This window comes from Xiphophorus hellerii, chromosome 12 (assembly GCF_003331165.1).
Source record: "Xiphophorus hellerii strain 12219 chromosome 12, Xiphophorus_hellerii-4.1, whole genome shotgun sequence".
NCBI classification, from domain to species: Eukaryota; Metazoa; Chordata; class Actinopteri; order Cyprinodontiformes; family Poeciliidae; genus Xiphophorus; species Xiphophorus hellerii.
The window spans coordinates 20,934,348-20,950,337 of record NC_045683.1 but is presented as its reverse complement, the minus strand read 5'-3'; the positions used below and the strand labels follow the sequence as shown (position 1 = coordinate 20,950,337).

General features: G+C 39.8%; 1 protein-coding gene across 4 annotated transcripts in view; it reads left to right on the top strand.

The window, feature by feature from the left end:
* The window catches only part of rtkna (rhotekin a), a 70,953-nt gene that overhangs the window by 36,103 nt on the left and 18,860 nt on the right, over window positions 1-15,990 (top strand). Inside the window, exon 1 of one of the 4 annotated variants that reach the window (XM_032579055.1) lies at window positions 3,365-4,223. The exons of the other annotated variants lie outside the window; for them this stretch is intronic. Coding sequence (XP_032434946.1) covers window positions 4,200-4,223 — 24 coding nt within the window. The 5' untranslated portion in view covers window positions 3,365-4,199. Of the gene's footprint in view, window positions 1-3,364; window positions 4,224-15,990 lie in introns of those variants that run through there. 4 annotated transcript variants of the gene reach the window in all.

Sequence of the window (15,990 nt, the reverse complement as noted above, 5' to 3'; positions counted from 1 at the left end):
TAGGGTCGACTCTTAAACACCAGACTGAGTCTTTCTCATTTGGGAATAACGTGTGTTCACTCCTCTTGGCCACTGTTAGCCGTAGGCTCTCACTCTCATCTAACGCTGTGAAAACATGACAATAGGCAGCAGTGATTCAGAAACATGTTCTATAGATAGACACATGTGAGGCTCCTTTATCTTTGTTAGGAAGGAAGTAATCTTAAGAAGGACATTTAGTTGGAACACAGAGGAAGAAACACACAGGTCTGAGGGGGGATAGGCGCTGTTGGTGAGTCAATAGGAAGTGCTTTAGAGTCAGACGGCATAGCAAGGCTAGTCAGGCTGATGGAATGTATTATTCTTAAAATGTGGGACTTATGGTGCCTTGCAAGAGTATTCACTTCAACCTGTCAAGACATAAATGTATTTTATTGAGGTTTTATGTGATATGCCAACGCAAAGCAGCACATTGTGAAATAGAAAGGAAATGATCTATGGTTTTCATAATTTGGTACAGATAAACATGAAACATTTAGCATGCATTCGTCATATTACGCTCTAATTGCAGCTGCAAGTCTTTTGCAGTATGTTTCCATCAGCATTGTACATCTAAAGAAGAAAAATTCTGTCCCTATTTTCTTCGTCAGATTAGATTGGGAGCACCTGTGAAGTTTTTTCAGTCTTACCACTAACTCTGGATTTGATTTTTGCCTGAACTTTGGGCCAGTTTAACACTTGAGTGTGCTTTAATCTGAACCACTCAAATGTATCTCTGGCTGTGTTATAAAGGTCTTTGCCCTGCTGGAACGAGAACCTCCACACCAGTCTCAAGTCACCTGCAGGCTCTAACAGGTTTTCTTCCAGGTTATAGATGTCATTCGCCCTCCCATCACATCTAACAAGCTTCACTGATCCCCCTGAAGAAGGCACAGTGAGCTGCTTAATTAATTTATTAATTAAGCAGATTAATTTTATAAAACTTTTCCAGTAAAGCTAAATTGGAGCACACGTTTGCAGCTCCTCCAAAGTTACCGTGGGCCTCTTGGCTGCTTCTTTATCAGTGCTATCTTTGACCAGTGTGTCAGTTCACACCATAAGTTGACTCCCTTTACTAGCACTATACTCTCCCAAGACTTCTGAACGCAACTGTTTGTACTTGATTATATGCACAGTTATCAAAGTGAAGAACATTGAATACAAGTGAATGAAACATTTTCCATATTTTTATTTGGGAAACAATTTCATAGCCCTGACTCAATTTTATTTCACTTCAAATTTTCTCTTTGTGATGTGCTGCTTTTTGTGGCTCTAATTATAAAGTTAGTTAAAGTTTGTGGTTGAAACACAACAAAATGAACGCGAAGAAGGTTCAAGGGATAAAAAATACAAGTGTAAGTCACTGTTAAACAATCATCCATTCAGCCAACACTTGAGTTACAAAGCAGAGAGAAAGTAATGGAAGTTCCCTATTTAGTTTTATTTTATAACTAGACCTCTTGACTCAGCAGATGTTAGTTAGTACAGTATGTTGATGTTGCACTAGGGCAGTAGTGTGACTCACCTGCATGCGTAAACCAGCACTTACACTATATTCCCTGCTGCCTTGCACAAGCAGTTGCTTGTGAAGCTTTAATCTGATTAACTCCAGGATATTTACAGCTCTTAAATCCTTGATTATCAAGGCTATTTTTTTCTGTTGCATGTAAGAAGAGAAAGAGATTTATTTTAAGAGGGCTGATGACCAAAACTATTAAAAAAAAAATCTGTCGCAGCCCTATTATTACCTTGTTACTCCAGCTTCTGTGGGAATGTCCTTCTACCTGGAGGTAAAGTGCTGCATTCTTGCACTGATGTAATGCCTCTTTAATGAGATGGACTGTGTTGCTCTGTTTTCTAATAGCCAAGTCTGCCCACAAACAGAATTTCTCTCATCCTCCTACACCTCAGCTGCTTGCATCTCTGGACTGCATGCCACTATTCTGCTCACCCACAAGCAACAAAACAAATGCTGTGGATTTTCTCTCCCATCTCTAAAAAAAAAAAACAAAACAAAGCAAAAAAAAGCGTGCTCTGTTAATATTTAGAGAAATTATTTGAAAAATTGGAACAATGCTTGGTGCAGAACCAACTTCCTAACAGAGGTCAGTTTTCTTCCTATGTTTCCAAAATAAGTCCGTTATGTGTTTTCCAGCAGTGACTTCCTCGGGCCGAGTGCCCAGCTGATTCTTACCTCCCTGCTTAAATTCCCACACATAACTCTTAAATGGCCAGTGTGTGTTTTCCTTTCTGTTCGCCCGCAAATCACTCCCATATATCACCAGCGGACAAGGCGATGCGCTCGACTGCACATCGACTTCCAAGTGCGCTGGTATGGGAAATGCTAAAAGCAGAGGGAGGCAGAGTAAGTGTAATTGCAGACATAACTTTATAAAGATGGCTGTTATTTGTAGTCACCTTGATGTCTTCACATTAGACGACATTTATGACTGAACTAGAAATCATTTTCAGCACTACCACTTACATGAATCTAGGAATTTTTAGTAAGTAGCTGAAGAAACCAAAGAAATACTTCCTCATACTCACTATATACGGACATCTAGCTGAGCAATATTTCATATACAATGCTTTTCTGAAGTATTAATGCGCCTTGGACGTTTTCACATTTTGTCATGCTATAAGCATAAAACCATAAACATCTGTGTATTTTCTTGGTACTTTATGTAATTCACCAAAACAAAGTAGAACATAACTGTGAAGGCAATTATTATTATGTTTTTTTTTTACCAAAAATTATCTGAAAAGTGGCTCTGTGAAAGCCTCTGAGGTTTGTCAGAGATCATTAACCTGCTTGTCCACCTAAACTGAGAGACCAGTCAAATACAGCATGAAGCTGTGGAGCAGCCAACAAGCCCATGGTATCTCTGGAGGAGCTGCAGAGGTTCACAGCTCAGGTGGGAGAATCTGTCAGTGAAACAACTATTAATGGTTCATTTCATAAAGCTGTCCTTATTGAAGGAGTGGTAAGAAGAAAGTCATACAGAGTCCCTTTTGATGAGCGACAAGGACGGTAGTGATGCTGTGGGAGTCAATTTCTTCACGGGGGTCGACGAGAGCTGAGATTCATTTCCCAGTTGAACAACAGATGTAAACACACACCCAGATATTTAACGCCAATCCAGAATCCGTGGCAAGACTTGGAAAAGTTATGTTTGCCGACATCCATTATGATTGAATTTCAGCTACAATTTCAGTCTCTAGATGTTCAAAGCTGATTCAGGCAAGCAAAAAAAAAAAAAAAAAAAAGACTACTGGAGTGAAGAGTGGCTGGGACTGAATGCACCACATTCTTAGATTTATTTGTATGTATATTTCTGACAACCAAAACAGTTACTAACTACTACAGAAACACTATGATCCAACCAGCTCTGACCATGTGCCTTGTGGGGGAAAAGAATTGAGTCATAGCTTGAAAAAGAAGAGAGAGAAAAAAGCTTTTCCACAGTGGGCGGTGTAGTGCAACAGTAGATGCTAGTGGCAACTTAAGCCCACTTTAAAATCTGCCAGATCCTTTTTGTCACTCTGTCATGGGAAAGGAAGCACTGAAGTGCGTCTGTGTAGAGAGAATTGGACGGAGCGCAAAGCCCACGTTTCTCTCGGTTAACACACTGAGCTGGGATCATGCTCCTTAAAGACCCGCGGAGATCCCTGCTGGACGCTGCATCGACTTTCAATGGCATTTCACTCTGCTCTGTTTGCGGCCAGTTCCACACACATTAGGACGCACACACTCACACCCGCCTCCTCGGGAACGGCTCTCGGTTGGTCCATCAGTCGGTCAGTCTTTATCCTTCCTCTGGCTGCGTGTGTTTGCGTGCGTGCGTGAGTGTGTGTGTTAGTCCTGGACTGCGACGACGGATATGAGGAAGATTTGTCTTCTGAAGGCTGCAGAGAGGGATTCAAACGCATGACCGCTGACGTTCCCAAAAGAGACAGTGGCGGTGACTGGGAGCTTTACGTGAAATATTTGAACTGACGTTTTCTTTTGTCGTTCACATTTAATTTTGGCTGTAAATGGAGGCTCGTCGGTGGGAAAAACTGAGTTAAGATCTTCTTCGTTGCCTCTGGGACGCTGACAGGGCAGTGCGGTTGCGTAACGCGCCTGGCAGTTTTGGAGAGTTTTATTGGTGGGGAAGAAAAGCGCTGCTCCTTCAGAAAGGATGAACAACTCCAAGAACCTCAGGGTAAGACTGCTTATTTCTGGCTTCACGCTTCTTTTTTTTGCTAAATGGAAAACGGAATTAGTGAGACGCATCACGCTTTGAGTGGGTCGTCAGAGCCACGCACAAAACGCACGAGGCTCCGTGGTTTTACTCTAAACATCAACACTAGACAGCTTCAGCAGACTCAGTCGTGTGTGCGATGACAAGGAGAGACTGAGTCCAGATCTCACAATCTGAAGTAGTCCTGCTTATCTCAGTGTCCGAATTATTGATCGAATCCATTGAAAATCGGTGAAGATCTGGATTAATCAGCAGCAGATTGGAGTTCTTCAACATTAATTGACAACGCTTTAGTAAATGGTTCAGTTACCATTGAAATTAGCTCTTGTTCCAACTCTTTCACTCTGTTTGGTTATTAGAAATGTCCCATGTTATAGGCAATTATAATCGACTCAACTCAACTCAAGGCTTCACACATTACTATGTGATCAGATATGGGTAAGATGATATTAGTGCAGTTGACCCACATCTTCCACTCATCACTCCCTTTACAATTATCACAACTTCCCACATTTTCAGCACCTTAGTCACAAAGATTTTTATCAGTTGAAAGTAGGGCTGCAGAGTTTCAGGAAAATATTAAATTCGTAATACCATTGCTGAAAAATTGCAATATCTATTAATATTATCTTTTATTTTCTGACACTTCATTTCATATGGTTTCCAACCACTCATCACAATCTCAAGCAGATCAGACCCTAAAGAAATACAGAAGATTTGTCAACTAATGGGAACTGGATCACATGCGAAGTCGCCAGATATGTTACAGATATGCAGAGCATGAATGCATGATGCTTGAGTTATTATTTGATAAATATTGCATCCAAGCAAATCATTTGCAAATGTGATATTGTGTCTTACGTAATACAAGGAGGTAATGCAGACAATCGCACATGACACACACAGATAGTTTAATTGTATAATTAAAGAAGAGATTGAAACTTTGAAAAAAAAACGTTTTTAATCCATTGTTTTAAACTTCCTAAACTCGGAGCAACTTCAGTCACTTAAGGTCAGGAGCTAGATCCACAAGTAAAATAACTCTGAGTGTGTCGACGTAACAAATTGGATAAATGTTTGGAGTAAGAACTTAAATCTTCCACTCATCAGTCTTTTTACTTCAGTTGTGAACCAATCTCTCCTAAAACCTCGGCAATTGTGCTGAAATTGAAAGATGGGTGTAGAACATGCATTCATCACTTGTAGATCATTATATTTTTGAACAAATGTTTTTATTCTGTGAGTACCTTCATAGGTAAACCAAAATCATCCTTCTCGTAATCGCCTCTTCTTGACGGAGAAAAAGAACTGTGTCCTGTTGTGTTAGCACGTGAGTGTCGGCCACAGGATTAGGGTTCAGATTCTAGCCTCGTATGGATTGCAAAGGTCACGCACATCAGTCAGATATTGAAAGAGCAGAACCGCATGTGTGTATCGTCATTTGTTTCTGTGCAGCGGGCATCTCCAAGATGTGTGTGTGTCTGTGTGCTCAGTGTGTTCCTACTACTGTTACAGCAGCCTCAGCCATCTCTGATTGTTAGTGCTGAAAAGGTCACTGATGAGTGAGAGGATCTTATTAGCACTAATAACCTGATGCAGTTTTCACATTAATATCTCCTTTCATCGCATGGGTTGCGCGTTAGTTGTGTTTGCTGCAGTCAAACCGGTCCGCTCTGCTGTTAAGTGCTGTTTCTCTCGCGCTTTTTGTTGCGTTTGCATTTATAGAAGCGAAGGTCCGCACCCTCCCTCATCAGTCTGCCGGACGTGGAGTTCTTTGGCCCTCGTCTTACAATCAATAACCACTTACTGCGGAGGAGGTCTCTGTAGCCAAATCAGTGACTCCCCCTGTCAAGATAGGTATCTCCAGTGTCTCTTCTGCTTGCATCTGTCTGCCACTCCCACCCTTCAACCTTTATTCACATCTGTAGTCACAGTGTTTCTTTTGCTCTTGTCCTTGCTGTCGTGTTTCTGCCATAGAGGTCATGCAGTTTTCTCTGCTGATATTGTCCAGCACCGTTTCCCAGGAGTCTTCAGCCGATGTTGAGATTGGTCGAACTTCCTCGACCTGAGAATCACTGGGGGTGGAGTGCAACCCATTAATCTAAGCACTGATCTGCATGAAAGCAGGTTTAGTAGAGGAATGTGAGAGCGTTTCCCCCAGAGCAAGCTGTCTGAGACTTATTATAAAAAATTTGCCACCTATCCTCCTCTCCTCCTCAATATTGCCTCCCCGCCTGCTGAATTATAGATCTCTTAACTCAGACTCACACACACTTCTTTCCTGTCTTGTAGCTTTAAACTTTCACATTGCCCGTGTCCTTGGTTTTTTTAGATCCTGGCCTAAAATAAACAAAACAAGCTCAACACTGCTTTGCAGTGCTTTCTCACTGCATTATTACCTTAGTATTAAATTATTTCTTATTTTAGAAGCAAAACTCACAAAATAAATTCTTGTTTCAAAAATGTCCTCATATGAAACGAGACTGCAAAACTACAACAAAGGCAAAGAGAAGAGAGATTTTATCCCTTTTGTTACAATATATATGCAAATTTGTTTTGTTATTTTGATGATTATTGCAGTGCTGTCAAGATTAATTACGTTCATGTAAAAACAACTCTGTACACATGCCTGTGGTGATGTTACATAAGGCATTTGAATTGTCCTTGCTACTTCTCTCTTAGTATTTAAATGTTTAAAGGCCTCCTTACGGCATGTCAATGTGTATTCTGTGTGGCTGCAGGATAACATTTAAGGCAAATGTGAGAACATTGCATGGGACTTTTCAAAATTTGGCAACAATAAAAGTCAAAGCTGGCTGGTTAAGAGTACCTGGCTAGACCGAAATTACAGGATTTTTCTATCAGAGATCATTTTGAGCCAATTTCTCACAAAATCCAAAACGTCTGACTGCTGCACCAGACTGCTAAGGTGATATTCAAATTTGTCTGCCTGATCTGCCAACACAGATCACCAGGCTGACATCATTGAGCCCAGTTTGACCAGTTAGCCTCACCATGCATGCACTTGCAGTAAAGCCTATACCACCATTATTTCAGTCGATATCAGTGTGTGCAACGTTCATATTGCAAAGTCCTATTTGGAGTGCAATAATTGGATGATGTGTTCTGAGTTTTATGAACTTGCATTTTTCATGTAAATGTAATGTTTAGCCAGTTGGACAGAGTGTTGCAGCAGCCGATGCTCACAGCGGCCGCTAATGGGATCACCCACAAAAGGTCACAGAGTGATGGATTGTAAACAGGCATTTATCACACCTGACATCATCATCGCAAGATTTTCTCATATCATGGAGCATTAAACAGAAAGACAACTTTGGTTTAGTAGATGAAAAAAATGGTGAATTAAGCAAAAAGGAGAAATACCAACAGTTAGAACGAGGTGATGACCTTATGGTGCAGCAGAAGGATGTCAAGTGATTGATGGAGGAAAGAGCTCCGTCTCACAAGGAGATTTTCAGACAAGGAGCTAATGCAGAGCTGCTGGCTGAGGATCATGGTCAGAGCTCATCCATGTCCATCTATCATGGCTGTCTCAGGGAGCAGATGCAGAGCTGTGCGCCATTCATCTTGTTTCTCTCCGACTCCCTGTCCAATACCTGCTACCTGCTACGTGTGTGTTTTATGGCCGCTGTTGATGTTTTCCCTCATTTTACTCACCTCTACGCTGCTCATCAATGATGAGGTGCTGTTTGTTTAGCGGAATTGCTTTTGAGCTGATGATATGAGCAAAAACAGAATGAATGTGTGCACTAAATCTCTGACGGTGTCAGTAAAGGGCTAAGGCTTCATTTTGCTCTCGTGGCTCTATGATGAAACGCTAACATGGCAGTATAAAATCAATAATAATAACAGCAGGGATTCAGTTTAGTGCTCTGTCAAACACATCCGCGAACACACACTAGTCTGCAACAATCATCTACCTTCAGCCAGAGCAGTGTATTAGATTGAGGTTGAAAGAAAATTCAAAGCAAGTCTGATAAATATATGGCTGCTGCAAGTTAGAAGATCTGGTGGCAATTTGTCTACCTTAGGTTCTTTCTCGTTGCGCTATACAGTAACAGTATGTCCGATTTCAGTTCTTTGAAATACACAAGCTGAAACTTGTCTAATACCCCAACCACTTTCCTTGTGCTTCACTAGCAATTCGAAAAAAAAAAATTATGTAAGAAAATAAACAACTAATTATTAACTGCAAATGATGAATCATTTTTTGTAGTCTTTGAATTTGTAATTAGTAATGTATTCATCGTTATTTTATGTTGGCCAAGAAAGGTCAACAAAATTCAACAGAAACCACAACAGAAGCTATGCTAACACAGAACTTGCTAGCATAACTTCAGTTGTTGCTTTTTGTTATTGTGTTGTGGCATTTGCATTTTGTTGACCCGTCTGGGTTAACATATTATCTTACCATCCATCCATCCATCCATTTTCTAACACCTTTGTCCCTAGTGGGGTCAGGAGGGGTGCTGGTGCCTATCTCCAGCAAACTTTACGGGCGAGAGGCGGGATTCACCCTGGACAGGTCGCCACTCTGTCGCAGGGGAACACAGAGACAGACAGGACACACAACCATGTACACACACACTCACACCTAGGTATTATCTTACCTATGTATTTTATTTTTAGTTAAAACATTTGCATGTTAAATAAAGACAAAAAAAGAGAGAAGCGTCTTCTCACATTGGTTTGTAAGTAGGTCTAAATATAGTGAAGGAGAGCTTCTGTGAATCCACACACTGAGCAGTGAATGACCTTATTGACCTTTGCTCTGTAAAACTTGGCCAAGTATAAGCGTGTCTAATATTTATAGACTGACTGGGCTAAGAGCCAAGCACATGAATATTGGGAAGATGTGATTTTTCAAAGACAATAATATTTACTCTGCATTCACTTGCGTGGCCCACTTATTCATTTTCTGGGTTAAAACCCAACTAACCCTTAATGACAGTGGATCTAAAGCTGACCCAGATGCTTCAGTCCCTGTTGGTCACAGTGAGAATTAGCATTGAGGTTAATGTTATAAATGTTTTAATCTTAATGAAAGAAGTGAACTTCTAGATACACAAATGGCATGGAATAAATCCAGATGCTCCAATAATATCAAGTGTCCTATTACACAAATTAATAGTTTTTTATGCTACTCTTGCTCATTCATATTATCCTATGCCCCCATTTCCTTCCAGTCCCCCTTTCTCATATGCATGCTGTGGATGTTAAAGACATAGCAGGGTTTGGAAACTGCTGTGTACATGAAGTAAAGAACCACACACACTTCTGCTTCTGGATTAAATAGCTGTATGACAGTGTAAATAGAAGGATTTTCAGCATTTTTATTGAAAATTTAAAAAACGTCCTGCTGTGAGCCCTAATGTAAAACCATGGCTGCTAATTTACACCTTATAAAATCTGTCAGCACTCAGAGGATTCAGATTGTTCTGTTGTATCTGAATAATGATTGTGTTGTATGTACGTTGTCCCTCTGCAGATAAATGGTAGAGTAAATCAGTGTGCAGAGGTGTACTTATGTAAATATGGGGGCCCTCCCTCCACTACCAATCTGTAAAAGATTTGCTGGAAGGCAGATATAAGAAGAAACTCACAATTTCTGGGATTAATTAGCCTGTCTTTTGTTTTTTTGTGTGTGTTTTTTTTCCGTTTTCAACCTCAGCTGGTCTTATCTGCTTTATTGCCTCCCCAGCTCATTTTCCAATTTCTCCTGCTGAACAGTTGTGTGGACACATGTATGGAGGCCTAATGCAGTAGCCATTAGTAACCAGAGCTGACCGTAAGTGCTGTAAAGTGGCCAGAGGATGGAGGCCAAGTGGTGGAATCTGGGACTGAGTGAATCTCACTTTACATACAGTATGTTCTCTTTGACATTAATATATCTGTCATTAATCCGTGCATTGAGACAAAAACAGTCTTCATGATCATTTGATACACGGGCTTGTAAGTGGTTTGTTCTTGTTATGTACTAGGGTTGTAAAATATCAATATTTTTTATAATCATTAAGCTTTGATACTAGCATATAGTTTTATTTCCTCCATAGACAGATTGCGCCTAATGGAGAGTGTTGTTAAGAGTCTGTTGAAAATTTTTAACTTTACTTACTAGAATTAAGGCAAAACTGCCAAAATTGCTCTATGGGGCAAACTGATAAAAGCAACAAATGCTTTTGTAAGCACTCCAAATGTTTTTAATTTAAGATATTGGCTGATACTGATATTTCATCAGGTTTTTAGAGGCCTGGCATTTCTTCCCTCTGCAGTATTTGGCAGACTCCTCAGTAAAGTTTGCATGATGGGTAATAAAGAGAACCACTTATTGTTGTTTTAAGAATTTGGTAATTTTCTGTAGTCCTATCGGGAAAGGCACTGATGTCTTTATTTGACTTCAAATAAACAGGTAATGCCAAATATAGGTGCAGATTTGTAGTGATGTAGGAAGTAACTGTTGACACCTGCAATTAATCCTTTAATCACAGGTAGTCACCTCAACACACCTCAACACTGCTGAACAAAATAATAATAATACAACAGCCCAATAATTGCTGCAGCAATTACCACAAAGTAATCTAGGACATCTTAAAAACAGATGTGACACATTTGAAATTATATTTGCACAAATTACATAACTTTTGCAGCAGTTTATTATTGAGAGATATACTTCTGCTATTTTTGGAAACCGCAATGTATCCTAAAACCATATTACGACCTAACCGTAATTATCACATGTGATGTGCTGTAGCTCTATCCCAGGCCCAACATTGCTCTGCAGCGACACTCTGATTTCATAGCAGTTCACTTACTGAACAGGACAGTCTGCCTATAACACTGAAAAAACACTGCTCAGGTAATGCGTCGGTCACTGTAGCTTCTAAACTTCCCAGATTCTAATCCAGCAAGGCAATCTTAGGTTACATCAGTCCACAGATGCTTCCCCTGGCAATCGTAAGGAACCAAAGAATCTGCTGCCCAGAGACAAACACTGCAAAATCTTCAAAAATATATGTATGTTTTTTCAATTTAAATAGTTTTGGTGTGCAAGGGGAAGCCACAGCACATTATTTAAGCAGATCGTTGTACTGATGTCAGTGAAAATGTATTCAAAGTTCCTGAACTCCACTACTCTAAAATAGATTCTGGTCAATTTGCTTCTTTGCCTTTTCATACTTTTGCAGTTTGTGTCTATTTGTGCCAAACGTTTGGTCTGCTACAAGACCTTTTGTACCTAAACTGACTTAAAGTTATGTTCTATCTAGTCTGCAACAAGCAAATGTATTCATGCGACTCTCATTAAGCAGAGGGTCAGTTATATTAGGTTTGTTCTTAATCTTGTTTGCATGAGGGACTGGCCCAAACTGGGGTCGAGACAATTGAAATGGTGTTCAGCTTAAAGTTCTTAGAAAATAATATACAGAAATGATTTGTGATTATTTACTTTATTATTTGCTTAGTTAAGTATGAGATGTTTTTGTACAGGTTGTAGGTTGGCATGAAAAATCAAAACAAGGATACAGCAGATGTATGACTTGGTGAAGTGAAATATTTACTCTTCCTCATTTGCTCAAGGATGTTGTATTTTTTACATCATACTCTGGAGTTCTTGGTCTTTTTCTGTTCATTCGGCTATCAGCAGCAGTCTCTTTGCCTCCCTCTTTGCAGATTCTGAGAAAATTGCAGGACTTTGTTTGGGAGTCTGCATCATGTCAGTGAGCCTCTCAAATCAAAATTTCAAAGTGTTGCCACATCATAGTTGGTGAGTTCTGCTCACACACAATTAGCCTCACTCCATTTGTTTTGGTATCATATGTTGTTGAAAATCAGGGTATTGGATTGTAAATCTGGCATTAAAGACAGAATCTAAAGCAGCAGAATGGTTTCTGAATCATGTTAGAGTCATATTTACCTTGAGTTACCTGTAAGTGCTGTATATCAACATGAAAACTGGAGTCACCTCCTTCATGAATCACATATATATGCAGGCACAATCTCTAGCTATGTCTCATCTGTCCCTTTCTCTGTGCTTTCACCCTGAGGATGAAGGACTGGGGTTGTGTAACATTCTGGGGTTGCACACAATGTCGTACATTCCTTTTCTGTACTTTTTGACCTTACTATGACAATAAAGTGTCTTAAAAAAGGAAAATAAAATCCTTGAAAACACTAAAGTCAAGTGGTCCAATCATTTGAACAGCATTACACATGCTAAGGTCAAATTGTTTTAATTGTTCCCATAGTCCTTGGGTTAGCAGTTTGCATTGGCAACAAAAGGATTCCCTCATTCATATTCAGTAAAGGAAAGGATTTAAGAGCAAAAATTGTGTAGAGATAACATTAAAAGGCTCGGTGTGTTATTCACCAGCCTTTTTGTTAAGGCAGACAGGACTGAAGGTCAATTTAATGATATCTGGTTCCGGTCTCTCTCTGCTCTGAAATCCTGCTTCATGAATATTATAATGAACTGCATTCACTCAAAGCCTTTGCTGGTCGATAGCTGTTCAATGAATCCCCCGCTACACACACACCCACAAACACACACACACCCACAAACATCTGGCTTTTAAGCATCTTTATCTTTTTTCAGTTTTTTAAGCCTTTGTGATAAAGGAACATCCCACTAGTGGTTGAATAAAAAAAAAAAATACAGCTTCATAATTTAAATAAAGTAAGAGCAAAGCTAATAAATAATAGAGGGTGTTAAAAGCAGTCTGAACAGAACCCAGTGCTTGATGTGAGCTCTCTGGCCTCTAGAGGAAATGGAAGCAATTCCAATTACAAGAACTGCAAAGCAAAGATTCACCAAATAGTGTCTGATTAAAAAAAAAGAAAAAGCATTGACCTTTTGATATCAATTTTGGTTTAATTAAATTTCTATTAGCTAAAATTAAGTGTTAAAATAAAATGACTGCTCGGTATACATTTTAAGCTGTTTACTAGCTCAATGTTACTCATTAGCGCAGCTAACATTAATGAAACTACAGTCTCTTATTGTGATTTTAGTTTCAAACACTCTAAGTATTTCCAAATCCAATGTGTTAGACAACAGATAACAGACTGAAAGCTCAAAAGGATAAAACGCAGCTTCTTTTCAGTATTTTGTTTAGCCTTCCTGTTGTCTGCTGAAAGTCTTGCTTTCTTGGACTCTCACTGAACTGCAGATTTGGCATCGAAAATACATTTATCTTAAAATAGGGTTCTACGTTTCTCGCTTCCCTCGAACCTCACATACTGGAAATGGCAAACTTTGAGTCTATACTTTCAGTAACAGCCTTGGGCAGGACTGTTGTGTTGTGGTAGAGCTTGGACATAGTGCCGTCACTAACCAGAAGAAGATAGCAGATCGAGTTTCTAACAGATCCATCTGGAAATTTACCAGTACCAGTCGGTAGCATCTGTAAAAGTGTGCATTGACTCTGTTTATTTAGAAAAAAAGCAGCACATTGCAATGGCTAGTAAGAGAGTATGTTTGGAGAGACTTTGCTATAATGCAAGATCAGTATTTTATTTCAGTTGCATTTTTTAAAATATATTTATACATTCCGCTTTCCACTTAACAGCTTGCCTCCATCATGCAAAGAGAGGAGAAGTAAAAAAACAACAAGGCGGACAAATTGGCAGGTTTAAATCCTGGTTGAGCTTATTAGTCCAGATATCCTCATCCTGATTGTAGAGGGAAAGCCTTGGATTATTGAGACAAGCAGTCTGCATGCATGTGTGGCAGAGAGAAGGAGGAGCGTCTGGTGCACTGATTCACATAAGTCAACTAATAAGAGTTTTAGACAAATGTTGCTGTGTGCTATAAACAAAGAGTTTGCTGTCAGGAAATAACTTGTCACCCTTCACCCTCTGAGAGTGAAAAGAAGGTTAGGAGTACAGCACCCAGCAGGGATGCCTTTTTCTGTCAGGAAGCTTTGGCGCTGTGACCTTTTGCCCTCTATGCTATTCCTTTTGTGTTTTCAGTTGTTTCTCTACAGCCATTTGTCCTCATCCTCCCAGAACAATGACATTCCTTTCATCGACGCCCTACTGAGGTTTTTTTTACAACCAGAAAGTGCTTTGGCTTTTTCTCAGTTGAGGAATTTTATTGCAAATAGTTTGGTGGTGGTGGTGGTGGTGGTGGTGGGGGGGGGATTAATGTGGCAAGTCTTATACTTCTTAGATGTTTGGATATTATCACTGAATATGATAACCGTAGCAACATTACATGTCAGCTATTTTTTTTAATCCTCACCTCCATGAGCAACTTTTCTGCTCTCCATTCAGCCTTCCTGTTATCCGCTGAAGTCTAAGAACAGGAAGACTGTGTATTTCTTAGACTTGATTATGTGCAGCCTAAGAAAAACACTGACATGTCTCAGCATGTTTCTTTTTAACTATCTTCTTACCTCTGTCCCTGACTTAATTTTAACCACCTTGCTGTGACTGAAAGTAGATATTTTTGAGTCAACTTTTCATAATAACAGTATTCACTCTAAAGATTGTTCTCAGCATGACGTAATATGGCTTATAATTAAATTTTCCAAGTGCACCAATCCTGAAATGCTCAAATAATGTTTTTTTTCTATCTTTACCTGTCTGTTGCCACGATTAAACTGAAAGAAAACACTCAGTATTACTCCTGTAAGACTGCAAATATGACCAAAATGGCAAAACCGTCCACCACTTATGCTTTCCTTTTCCATGTTTAGTGGAGGTGTTAGGTCCTGAGAGCTCCCAGGCGTGAAGAGAACTGAGTCACACATCCCTCTCGAGCCCTCACAGATATATAAGCAGAGTCAATAAGCGACACAGCCAGCTTCCGCTCACAGACTAGCACCTCACTTCAAACACTAACCTGATGCATTTCCTCATGGAAAGAACAGCCTGCAACTTCACAGAGACAATTTTTGCACAGCTTGCTTTATGTAACATCTTTTGGCCTAATGTGCCATTTTCAAAATGTGGATAAATCCTCTTTTACTTGATCTTAGGGATGTGCCGACATTGTGTTCTTGTTAAGATAGATCACAGTGGTCTTTGATCAGGCGCTTAGAAAGACCTGCTTCACACCCCTTCCTGTTCTAAATCCGCCTCTCAATTCTCCACATTAGCGTCTGACTCAGGGGTAAAGCCAATCACTTACTAATACAGTATCAGCTTGTGTAGTAGATATTTGCTGTGCACACTTACTGTTCCAGTAAAGTGCTCTCGTAAGGTTACAGTGTCAGTGTGCACATGTGTTGTTCACTAATTCGTCTATTGACTCTTGTAACATTTAAACCATCGGCTCTGCCAATTCACTCTCATTAGAGTTCCCCAATTTCTGTTTAATAGGTAAATGAAGGAAACAGCTCTGCTCCCTGCTCTTTTTCACTCTTTTTATCTTGGGATGGGGTACAGCTTTTTACCAGCTGTGAAAAACAAATAACTTCTCACAAAGAACATAATTGATGCCATTACTTTTTTTTTTCAAATAGGCTTTATGGGAAGTGATTGGGGCAAGCTGCTCTTATTTTCAAGCCTTTTATGGTTTGCTTTTGTGTTTTGAGGATAAGCATGTTTTGTTGATTTTTATTTTCAGCCTCACAGATCAGAGAGGATTTACAGCCCGTTTTATGATGCCTGAAGTGAGCATTATTTTTCTCTCTGGACCCCTTAGAGTTGCAGTCAAAGAGAAGCAGAAATCGCCTGCTGCTGTTCATGGTGTGTTTGTAAAGGCGCA